Here is a 12174-nt window from a genome sequence, read left to right on the forward strand (position 1 = left end):
AATATGAATTGTTTTTGTTAAGATAAACAATAATGCGACCTGGTGTAGCCGTGCGTAAAATGTATTTTGACATTTCCCTTTGAAAAACACTTGTGTAATGGAATAAAACGTCCAAATTGTAAATGTTCACCTTTTACTAGGGAATAGGCTATTAAAAAAATGATTAATCTACTCTATATTTGGAAAATTTTGTGAAGATATAAGAAGTTGCAATTCTTACCTTTCATACCCTTAGTTTCATTGGTAAAATGTAATATGGACTCGTCCAGTGTACAGTTTGAAAGTTATTAAAGTTACCGTACACATACAAATGTATGTACATTTAAAGATAAAAATCAATTACAATTTAGTTCTAAAAAAACACATTTCTTTAAAAACAATTTGTTGTGTATTTTCCCCTTAATAAATTAAAAACAAATAAAATAAATATGGTACCGACTGTTCATCTTTTTTGTTACATTCGTGCACATTCTGATGTTATCAATATATATGTATGAAAAAATTAAACAGTTTGAAGGTAAACTAATAATAATTTAATTCAATCAAATTGCGTAAGATTCAATAACATTGACCAGTTCACATCATAATAAGTAATAGGAGTAAACTGGGTAGGAGGGAAATGACATATATTTGAAGTTCTTTTTTTTTTGTAATAACGAATAAAAATTTGTCAACCAAAAGATTTGCTATAATTTCAAAAACATGTCATTCTGTTTTGGTATAGTTAATAGTTTTCGGATCTTTCATTGCGTACTGAAGTCAATGGAAAGTTTGGGCTTCAAATGTTTACATGATTATTGACTGTATACAGAAAATAAGCCTTTTTAAAACATTTATAATACATGGATACAAAGTAAAATAATTTCTTAAAACGCTGCAAAAAATCATTCTGATTGGTATAGTGATATTGTCATAAAGTGCTTTGAAATGAACCATGGTAAAGCAAACATCAAATTCCCTCACAATAATTATTACACACTATAGGGCAATTACAAAGTTTAAAACAAATCAGTTCTGAATCAGAAAAAGCATTATATCTAGCAAAATACCCATTTAATAATATTACTGAATGCTTCACTAAATACTGAATTACACTGTGTTGTAACTTTTTCAAATAAGTTCTATGAATAAATTTCACACAGTATTCGAAATATGAATGGTCAATTGCAAGTAAGAATGGTAAGGTACACCATATAAATGGTGTGGTTCATAGTATTCAAAACTGTCGTTTTTTGAATTGTTAAAGTAAATCAATTATAATTTTTTTGACAGGCATAACCTTGCTGTTTTTTTATGAAATCATAGATTTTTGGCTTTATTCAAGTTTGAAAATATTTTAATTGATATACCATTGATGAAAATAAAAAAGAGAAACTTTCAGCAAAAATTGAATGTTTTGCTAAAGTAACAAAAGAAAGAAAACAACAGACATAGATAATGTCATGATTATGGCCATCGATGTAATTAAAGATGAAGTATATACCCTTATTAAGTCGAAAAACTTATTTATCCTTACAGGTCTTGAAACAGAAACACTGGACTTGAGACCAGATGATCAGCATTTCGTGCAACTAGCAAGAACAATCGGAATTGGAGACTTCTACAACTTCTTCATTGAACTTGGAATGGAAAAAGCCGATTACGACAACTTAAATTTTCGTTATTTCTCAAATCCTATGGATTTTATGTTGATGGGGCTCTTTGAATGGAGGGATAAAACAGAAAGTGACCAAATGACTGCAACATTTAAGAAATTACAGAAGGCACTGAAGGCTATTGAAAGACAGCACTATATGTGTCAGGTTGGATAAAAAAAAAAATCTCTGACAAATTTGTGTTAAAATATTAGGGCTATTCCATTAAAATGTATGTGGGAGGGTAGGGACTTTCAAAATATCCCTACATCCAAGAACCATTTTTTAGATAATTTTGCATAATGGTAATAAAGTGAAAAAAGACCAATGACCCAGATTCAATAATTAAAGTTCCCTTCCTACCCTCCCACATACATTTTAATAGAATAGCCCTTATTATAATTATTTCTTTTGTGACGACTAAAGACTTCTATAAACAATGAAATTCTATAATAAAGTGGATGGTATCTTCAAATTGTGCCAAGTTAAGCTAACGAAAATAAATAACAGATGCCCAGCATATAATCATTGTATAAAAAATACATCACATTGACAGCTATGAAGCAATAAAGCAAAACAATTATACATTTATTTATATTTCATGTAAATGAAAATTACATTTAAAAAAGTGTGTGTGTCATAAGCACTTGATATAAGAATCGATAAGTTTCATTCCATGGATGCATAGTTTATAAACATTTATTAGAAATATATCAATTGTTATCTATTGCCACAGTAAAGTAAAATTATCTGTTTTAATTATATGCAGTACTCTACAATATAGTACCCCAATTATTGCTGCATATTTATACATACTATGCTATGCCATTTTGTTTCTGAACTTCAATATATGTATTCATGTGCCCTCAAATTATATAATACCCTGTATCATAGTTAACCAATTTAATAATTTAGCGTCTAGTGATAGCATTACAACATACATATTTTTAAGAAAATGTATCAGGTTTTTTTTTTCTAGATAATTTATAGTTGCTTTTTGATACTATCAAAAACATTCATTCATTTGATGCATCTTTAAACCTTTGACACATTTCAGGTACACAGAGAGGATCATACTTTAGTAGGTAGGTATACTTTTATTGTTAAGTGACTGAGTCATCGACATCTTCTCATATCCTCATTATTGGATTCTTATCTTGCTTTTTTTCTCTTAGAAATGAATACTCTCAAGGGACAAATACCAGTAACAAAGGTAAATTTATAGCTGTGTTCTTTTCTTCAAATACAGAAACACAACATTATTCATTTGATTTAATGTACATTTATGTGCATTTCAGATTTTTTGATTACAAGATTTGAAAGTTGAGGATTGAGTTAACTTTGGGTTATGTAATTCATTTTGATTAAAATACGTTAAAAAAAGATGAATAAAGGATTCACATTTTTTAATATCAAATTTCGATGCGACATTCAAATAATTTTAGTGTCTTTTTGTTTTTTGCAGAAAAAGCTCATAGTCGCCTACAAGATGTTCCATCAGATGATGTAATAAATAGTTTGACAGAAAAGAAATTGATAGGTGATTGCATTGTTCACCTAGGAGTTGAATTGAATCTTAGCATTGGCAACATCAAGGAGACTATGCACAATTTTCCAAGGGATTTGAATGGTCAAATCCATGATCTTCTCACAAAATGGAAGAAATGTAATGAAACCAAGATGGTGAAACCAACAATATACCGACTAATGGTAGCCTTAAAACGTGTAAAAGCGGCTGAAGGACTAAATTTTGTGAAGGAAACATATGGTGTGGAGTAAGACATCAAGTGTACTGAATAAAAAATTAGAAAACAGAACTGTGATATTTTTATCATGTTTAAAGAAAGAGATCACATCATCATGATATGTAAATTAACAGAAATCACATTATCATTATATAATGTTTTCATTTCTATGTCATCATCATCATCATTGCTGTCCTCATTCTCATTTATAAAGAAACCAGTTCCTTGAACACTAGGTCACCAAATCTTTTGTTGTTCAATCATAGTGTTGCTTGATATCGGTATCAGATACTGCAAAAAGCATTAATTATATTCATATTACATGTCAAACAAAAATCGTACAATTCATATCAATATTTAATTTTACAATAAGTCACATTTGGAAATGTTAGGCATTAATGGGGAGCCTGTCATAAGCGAGAATAATTGGCTTGAAACAACTTATTTACGCAATAACTTATTAAACTATACTGGTCATTAAAACAATAAAATTAACGGTACCAATTTTCTTGCACCAGATGCGCATTTCGACAATACATGTCTCTTCAGTGATGCTCGTGGCCAAAATATTTGAAATCCAAAGCTTATATAAAAGATGAAGAGCTATAATCCAAAAGGTCCAAAAAGTATAGCCAAATCCGTGAAAGGAATCAGAGCTTTGCATGAGGGAGATACATTGCCCTATAGTAATAAACGTAGCTTCTTCTTGGTATCCACTATTGCTGCTAAACGGCCTGAGAAAATTTTAAAACATTCATAGAATCTTAATCATTGTGTTGAAAACTTTTGCACAATCGATTTCATGCATTTAATGTTCTTGTCTGAATAATCTTTGGTTGAATTTAGTATAACGCGTTGCCATATTTACACATGACAGTACAATTGATTTAATCGTAGTCTAGTCATTCACCTCTAACTGCCTAGTTTGTCTCGTGGTAGTGTGCTTGTCTTTAGTGTGTAAGTTAATGCCATATTTACACAACAGTACAATAGACAACTTTCGAGTTCGATGCATTTCCGTCAAAAACTCTGGTTTTAGTGAACGTCATTTGTGCGTTTAGGGGCGTCGTCACTTCCATTCCAATGTTGAGCGAGTGGTTGGAAAAATATAATTCTATATTGTTCGAATTATTCGGCAAATTGAATTCTCAAAATTGACAATCAGCATTGCTGTCATTAAGGAATTGTCATTAAGTACCTACAGAACAACCATTATTTCTAGTTTATCCTGCACAATGACGTTCACTAAAACACTTGATGAATGTAAAAAGTGCAGGGATACAGGCGACCCCCTCTATCTGGTAACTGACTTCATAAAGGCACGTATAATTGACGAGTTTTTTCCGGTGACGGATGAACTCGAAAGTGGTCTATTGTTTTAATCAGCGTCTAGTCATTCACCTCTAACTGCCTAGTTTGTCTCGTGGTAGCGTGCTTGCCTTGAGTGCATAATTTCATGGGTTCTATGCTGTCAAACCAAAGACCTCAAAATAGCACTGTTCCGCTAAGCCCTCATAACGTAGGAATAAGAACAAAGACTGCTAAAATTTGATATCAGCCTTTATATGAAAAGGTTATACCGTCTGATGCTTTTTTCAGATTAAACCTCGTCCACTTCCTGTCTACTGATGGCTGATATATTCTTTTACATAATGGCCATGTGTGAAATTGTAGTTGCAATTTTCTCAGGCAATGAAAATCAGGTTTTTTTTTAAATAAAGAATCCAGGTCTACATGAAGGTCGAACCTCTAAACTATGTAAGGCTTCATCAAAATTTCATTGTTTTAGCCTATCTGGGATACAGCTTAAAATTATGAACTGAATGTTAGGGTATTGTTGGGGCCCCCTACAGCACCTCCTTACGATATTCTCAACATGCAAGCATGAATAATTATAATTTGCAGTCTTAAATTTTTACATAAATCATTGGGATCAAGCGTTAATTTATAATGTACATTCTTGAACCATGTGATTGTTTAGTGCAGTTTTGTCAGAATTTATTAGTATGATAATGGTTATTGAACAATGTAAATGTTCCAAGCAATTGTATGTATGTTCTGAATTAAGTTTGTTTTTAGATAAGAATAATGCAATTGATTTTTATACGACCGCAAATTTTGAAAAAATTTTCGTCGTATATTGCTATCACGTTGGCGTCGTCGTCGTCGTCGTCGTCGTCGTCGTCTGAATACTTTTAGTTTTCGCACTCTAACTTTAGTAAAAGTGAAAAGAAATCTATGAAATTTTAACACAAGGTTTATGACCACAAAAGGAAGGTTGGGATTGATTTTGGGAGTTTTGGTCCCAACATTTTAGGAATTAGGGGCCAAAAAGGGCCTAAATAACCATTTTCTTGGTTTTCGCACTATAACTTTAGTTTAAGTTAATAGAAACCTATGAAATGTTGACACAAGGTTTATGACCACAAAAGAAAGGTTGGGATTGATTTTGGGAGTTTTGGTTCCAACAGTTTAGGAATTAGGGGCCAAAAAAGGGCCCAAATAAGCATTATTCTTGGTTTTCGCACAATAACTTTAGTATAAGTGAATAGATATCTATAAAATTTCAACACAAGGTGTATGACCACAAAAGGAAGGTTGGTATTGATTTTTGGAGTTTTGATCCTAACAGTTTAGGAATAAGGGGCCCAAAGGGTCCAAAATTAAACTTTGTTTGATTTCATCAAAAATTAAATAATTGGGGTTCTTTGATATGCTGAATCTAACTGTGTATTTAGATTCTTAATTTTTGGTCCCGTTTTCAAATTGGTCTACATTAAAGTCCAAAGGGTCCAAAATTAAACTTAGTTTGATTTTAACAAAAATTGAATCCTTGGGGTTCTTTGATATGCTGAATCTGAACGTGTACTTACATTATTGATTATTGGTCCAGTTTTCAAGTTGGTCCAGTTCGGGGTCCAAAATTAAACTTTTTTTTATTTCATCAAAAATTGAATAATTGGGGTTCTTTGATATGCCAAATCTTACTGTGTTAGTAGATTCTTAATTTTTGGTCCCGTTTTCAAATTGGTCTTCATTAAGGTCCAAAGGGTCCAAAATTAAACTAAGTTTGATTTTAACAAAAATTAAATTCTTGGGCTTCTTTGATATGCTGAATCTAAACGTGTACTTAGATTTTTGATTATGGGCCCAGTTTTCAAGTTGGTCCAAACAGGATTCAAAATTATTATATTAAGTATTGTGCAATAGCAAGAAATTTTCAATTGAACAGTATTCAGCAATAGCAAGAAATCTTCAATTGTACAGTATTGTGCAATAGCAAGAAATTTTCAATTGCACAGTATGGTTCAATAGCAAGAAATCTTCAATTGACAGTATTGCGCAATAGCAAGAAATATCTTATTGCACAATAATGTGAAATAGCAATCAATTTTCAGTTATTTGGAGTTATCTTTCTTTGTCCAGAATAGATATTTGTGCAATAGCAAGATATTTTCAATATTCTTTGAAAATTTGAGTTATCTTTCTTTGTCCAGAATAGTAGTTGAATCAACTTAAATCATTGTTTTATACAATATACAATGTATTTTCACTTTTACTACCAACTGATAAATTAAAACAATCTTTACCATTCAGTGATAAAAAGCACTTTTTTTACATTTTAACATTTTATGATGTATTTAAATGAGCAGTTATTGTTGCACCATTAGAAATTTGAATTGAGATCAGTTTTGGAATAAGGAAAAGGGGGATGTGAAAATAAAATTGGGGGCGGGGGGGGGGGGGGGGTCAATTTTTCTCATTTCATATTTCATAAATAAAAAGAAAATTTCTTCAAACATTTTTTTGAAAGGATTAATATGCATAGCGATTTTTTTTTTTAAAGTTCATTAGACCACATGTACATTCATTCTGTGTCACCATTCTATGCTGTGTCAACTAATTAATCACAATCCAAATTTAGAGCTGAATCCAGCTTGAATGTTGTGTCCATACTTTCCCCAACCATTCAGGGTTCAACCTCTGCGGTCGTATAAAGCTGCGCCCTGCGGAGCGTCTGGTTAATGCATACATACATACACTGATGCTTTTGTTGTTCCTTTCATTCTGAAGCAAATTTGTGACAATGCAATTGTTCACTGCATTCTATTGTAGATATTTGAGTTTGAGTTTGTATTGCGTTATCATGTAGATTTATTTAATTTGATGTTAGTGCTTTAATCTTAAAAGCAGATTATTTAGTCATTTAATTATTCATTATATTTATATTTTAATTCATCACATTCTTCCTAAGTAATATAAAACAAGGAACATTTCTGTGCATTCTAATGTAGAAAATTGAGACTCTTGATTGATTGTTCTAGACTAGTCCCATTTACATTCGGACATTGGACTGTGCAGTGCATTGAGGCATGCTCTGGAGTCTTTATTTTTTCAGTGAGTTTTACTGTTGATTCATAATTTGTCATTTGATTGTATATATATATGTTTATTTGGATATTTAATTGTTCAGTGCATTTTCGAACAAAATTATGATGTATTCATTCTTATATAAATTCTTGACTTGGAATTTTAGAGCATTTTTGTTAAGCATCGGGAGTCATCTGATGTGAAGGTAATTTTTATAGGGTTTTCTGATGAAAATCTGGTAATCTTTTTTTGAATTGTACGGCGAAAAGGAGGCAACTGTATGGCCTGTTCAAAAACTGATGAACCATTCAATAATTTACACTTTTAAGATATGTTGTAATTAATAGTGACAAAATTGAGGTCAAGTGTGATATTGAATATTTTATTTTTTTGGATTTTTACTTTTGTCTTCCAGATAATTGATTGGTCGAACAAGCGATTTTGTGTCATTTCAATACAATAAGTTTATAATCTTTCAAACAATGCTTTTGAAATTTTAGAAAAATTTCATGATCTTTTAACTGATAATAACAAAAAATACAGAGAAATTTCTAATATACGACTTTCAAGTAATGCCTTCAATCTTTTTAAAATAACACTAATACATGTAATGAGCACTCAGTTTTATGTCATTTTGACAGATTCTTGTAATTTAGATTCATATGATATTTCAGTACATTTTTATATGACAGCAGATTTTTTTTGGGTCGTTTTGGTATCGCGCCATCGTCTTCGTCGTTGGCGTCTTCCAAAGACACATTGGTTTCCGGTTTAGTTTAAGTGAATGGATCTCTATGAAATTTTACCATCAGGTTGAATACCACAAAAGAAAGGTTGGGATTGATTTTGGGGGTTATGATACCAACACTTTAGGAATAAGGGCCAAAAACTAGCATTTTTTGTAATTTCCAGACAATAACAATGTTCCATATCACAAAGGAAAGGCTTGAATTGATTTTTGGGGGTAATTGCCCCAAACGTTTAGGAATTAGGGTTTCAAAAAGGGGGGGGTGAGATAAGTCTATTTTTTAGTTTCCGGACAATAACTTGTGTGTACGTTGATGGATCTCTCTGAAATTGTACAATAAGTTTCCATTTTACAAAGATAAAGTTTGGATTGAGTTTGGGGGTAATTGCCAAAAAAGTTTAGGAATTAGGGTCCAAAAAACAAGCATTTTTCTAGTTTCCAGACAATAACTTGTGTTGAAGTGTATGGATCTCTCTGAAATTGTACGACAAGGTCCCATACCACAAAGGAAAGGCTGGGATTGAGTTTGGGGGTGATGACTCATACAATGTAATGGAGTTCAAAATTTTGAGGGGGTATTTGTTCACAATTTTTTTTCATATTTTTCTTTCTGAAAATGATCCATTTTTACATTAATTATTTCTGATTTTGTTTTTTGTCAATGGATTTATGAGTTTGAACATCGGTATACTACTGTTGCCTTTATTTATATTTCAAAGCAAATAATAAAGATATGGCAGGAGATACATACCAAACAGTATGTGCAGATACATACCAAACAGTATGTGCAAACCATTATATTAAGTATTGTACACTAGTAGATATTGTGCAATAGCAAGAAATCTTCCATTGCAGATTATTCACAATAGCTAGAAATCTTCAACTGCATAGTATTGTGTAATAGCAAGAAATCATCAATTGTACAGTATTGCACAATAGCAAGAAATCTTCAATTGTACAGTATTGAGCAATAGCAAGAAATATCCAATTTCACAGTATTGTGCTATTGCACATTATTACACAATAGCAAGAAATCTTCAATTGCACAGTATTGAACAACGCAAGAAATCTTCAATTGCACAGTATTGCGCAATAGCAAAAAAAAATCATCATATTGCACAGTATTGCGCATTAGCAAGAAATCTTCATTTGCAAAGTATTGTTCAATATCACAGTATTGTGCAATAGCAAGAAATCTTCAATTGAAATTTAATACAAATCATTTAACCCATTTGAAATTTTAAGATAAATCACCACATCTATTTTGTGTCAGAAACCTATATTATGTCAATAATCTGATCACAATCCAAATTGAGACAGTATCAGGCTTAAATATTGTTTCCAAACTTGCACCAACTGTTCAGGGTTTGACCTCGGGCCTCACGGTCATAACACTTTCGAGTATGATTTTTGTACTCAGACTCGAAAATTAACCAATCAAATTGCTGGATTTCATGTTTCGAGCATGATTTTTGTACTCTGAGCACTGAGCAAAGTTTAATGCCTTCAAGTCCTGATGTCGTATTTTTTTATTTAGGCTATTTAGTCATTTGACTGTTTAACACATTCTTACATGTAATCATAAGCTATTCCAACATTGATTAGACAAATAATGTACTGCTTAGTATATATAAAAATGACATTTAAAAGAATGTATTTTATATAATTTATGTTGTTATATTTTCTTTTTGATCAGGATACACCTTGAAAAATTAACCTTACTAAATAGATGTATGTAATTCTGAATGTATTGAAGGATTTCAGAAAGATTTTTTACCCGATGTATTGTTTAGCCATAGTGAAATTCTTTTGAAATATTTTTTTATGATTCTCAGATCAATAATATATGTGTATATTACTACTTTTACAAATATGTTATAAAAATAAATATCATACCTGAGTATAGAATGTATAATATACTACTTTTTCCACTTTGGATGCCCTTCACAAACTTGGATACCATAATTAAATGCTGGTACAAAGTGTATATGCATTTGATTTGTCATACTTCAGTGGTTCATCTTTGTTGATATTTCTCATGTTGTGATTCTTTTTCTCTTGCTCTCAAGTAGTTTAATACTGATGTATGCTTTGTCTGACCGCATCGAACAATTTGTTAAGGTTTGTGATAATTTAAGTTTCAACTGTTTCAGTACTTATACATCCTCAGTTTTCAAATGTTTGGCTTTGAGCGTTCCATTAAAGAACTTATTTAAGAATTGATTGATGCAAGATATACTTTATTGTAGTTTGTATTTTTGCGTGACCCCTCAGTTATGACATATTGATTTTAAAACGTTTGCATGATAACATGTCAACGTTTATGATTAGGTCAGTTTAATTGGAACCACTAACAATCACTCAGTGATAGTTGATATGCAGTTATATAAGCTCATTTCAAAGGAGATGTTATGTGCCCAACCCTGAGTCATGATTTATAGACTTTGAAACTTTTGCATAGTTTATATTTTGAAATTTAGGATGAGGTCTGTTTTAGGGAACCAACTTGTGAAAAGCCAATGATAGTTGGTATGTAGTTTATAGTAATGACCCAACACCTCAGTCAAGGTCTTTTGACGTTTAAACAAATTTCATAGAAAACATGTTTATATGTTGAATTTTGCGATTACGTCTGTTTGAGGGAGACCACTAGCGGTAAATCTATGTTTGTTCGGTATATCTCGTTTTTAAAGAGATTATTTGTCCCGCCCCCTTCTGATTGTCTATTGCCTATGAACTTTTTTCATCGCTTACATATTAAAGTTTGTATTCATGTGAGTTTCAGGGGAACCACTTATGATTCTTCGATCATTTTTATTAGCTTTGGCATATCTTGTATCTCATAAACTATTTGGTCCTGTTCCTTCATTCACGGTTCATTAACTTTGAGTTTGTAGCATAATCTCTTAAAAAAACACAATAATATTGAGAGACTAAATAACACAACTTAAAATTGTATTTGTGTTAATATCAGACTTAAAAAAAAAACACCCACCTCCGTCTTATCTGTAATGATTTCAGTGCCAAAGTGAACATATAACAATTAATGATTTCAATCTTCCCTTCGATAATACTACATGTATGCACGCTGATATCAAGTTGAAATTAAACAGGAATTGACCTTTTTATTAGAGAGGACGAAAAAGACAAGTTAATATAGTTGAATTGTTTACATCTGTTTCTATGAGCTTTAAAAGTTTAATGAAGGAGCATAAATTGGGATTTCTTTTCATCTTATATACGTGTTTTTACTTAAATCATATTTTTGTACTATTTTGAGATATTTATAAACTTTTAAACTAAAAGACAAATTTTCATAAACTATTGATGGTAGGTATGTATAAATACATGTGAATCGTCTTTGTCCATAAACATAATTTCGTTGAAAAAAAACACAGAAAGAAAAAAATATATGCTTTTGATGCTTGGATTGTTTTGTTGAAAAAATCATAAAAGTGGGCAAATATGTCATCGAAAAAAAAAAAGATAAATATAAAGTCGAGTACACCTTTTTTTAGTTCAAGCGTGTATGAGTTTACATATTTGATACAGCATCTTGGTTCTGATTCTTTTATTTGTATATATGTAGACTAAAACTCACAGTACGCAAAAATGAAATATATTATATATTTAGTGGATCTTAAAAATGAATCACTTATTTTTTGTATGTGGAATC

At 31.0% G+C, this 12174-nt stretch overlaps 1 protein-coding gene across 1 annotated transcript in view; it reads left to right on the forward strand.

The window, feature by feature from the left end:
* LOC139497229 (uncharacterized) overlaps positions 1-12174 on the forward strand; it is a 308105-nt gene that overhangs the window by 81303 nt on the left and 214628 nt on the right. Inside the window, exon 9 of the mRNA XM_071285357.1 lies at positions 1519-1802. Within this exon, the coding sequence (XP_071141458.1) occupies positions 1519-1802 (284 nt within the window). The remainder of the gene's footprint in view (positions 1-1518; positions 1803-12174) is intronic.

This window comes from Mytilus edulis, chromosome 12 (genome assembly GCF_963676685.1).
Source record: "Mytilus edulis chromosome 12, xbMytEdul2.2, whole genome shotgun sequence".
In the NCBI taxonomy this organism is placed as follows: Eukaryota; Metazoa; Mollusca; class Bivalvia; order Mytilida; family Mytilidae; genus Mytilus; species Mytilus edulis.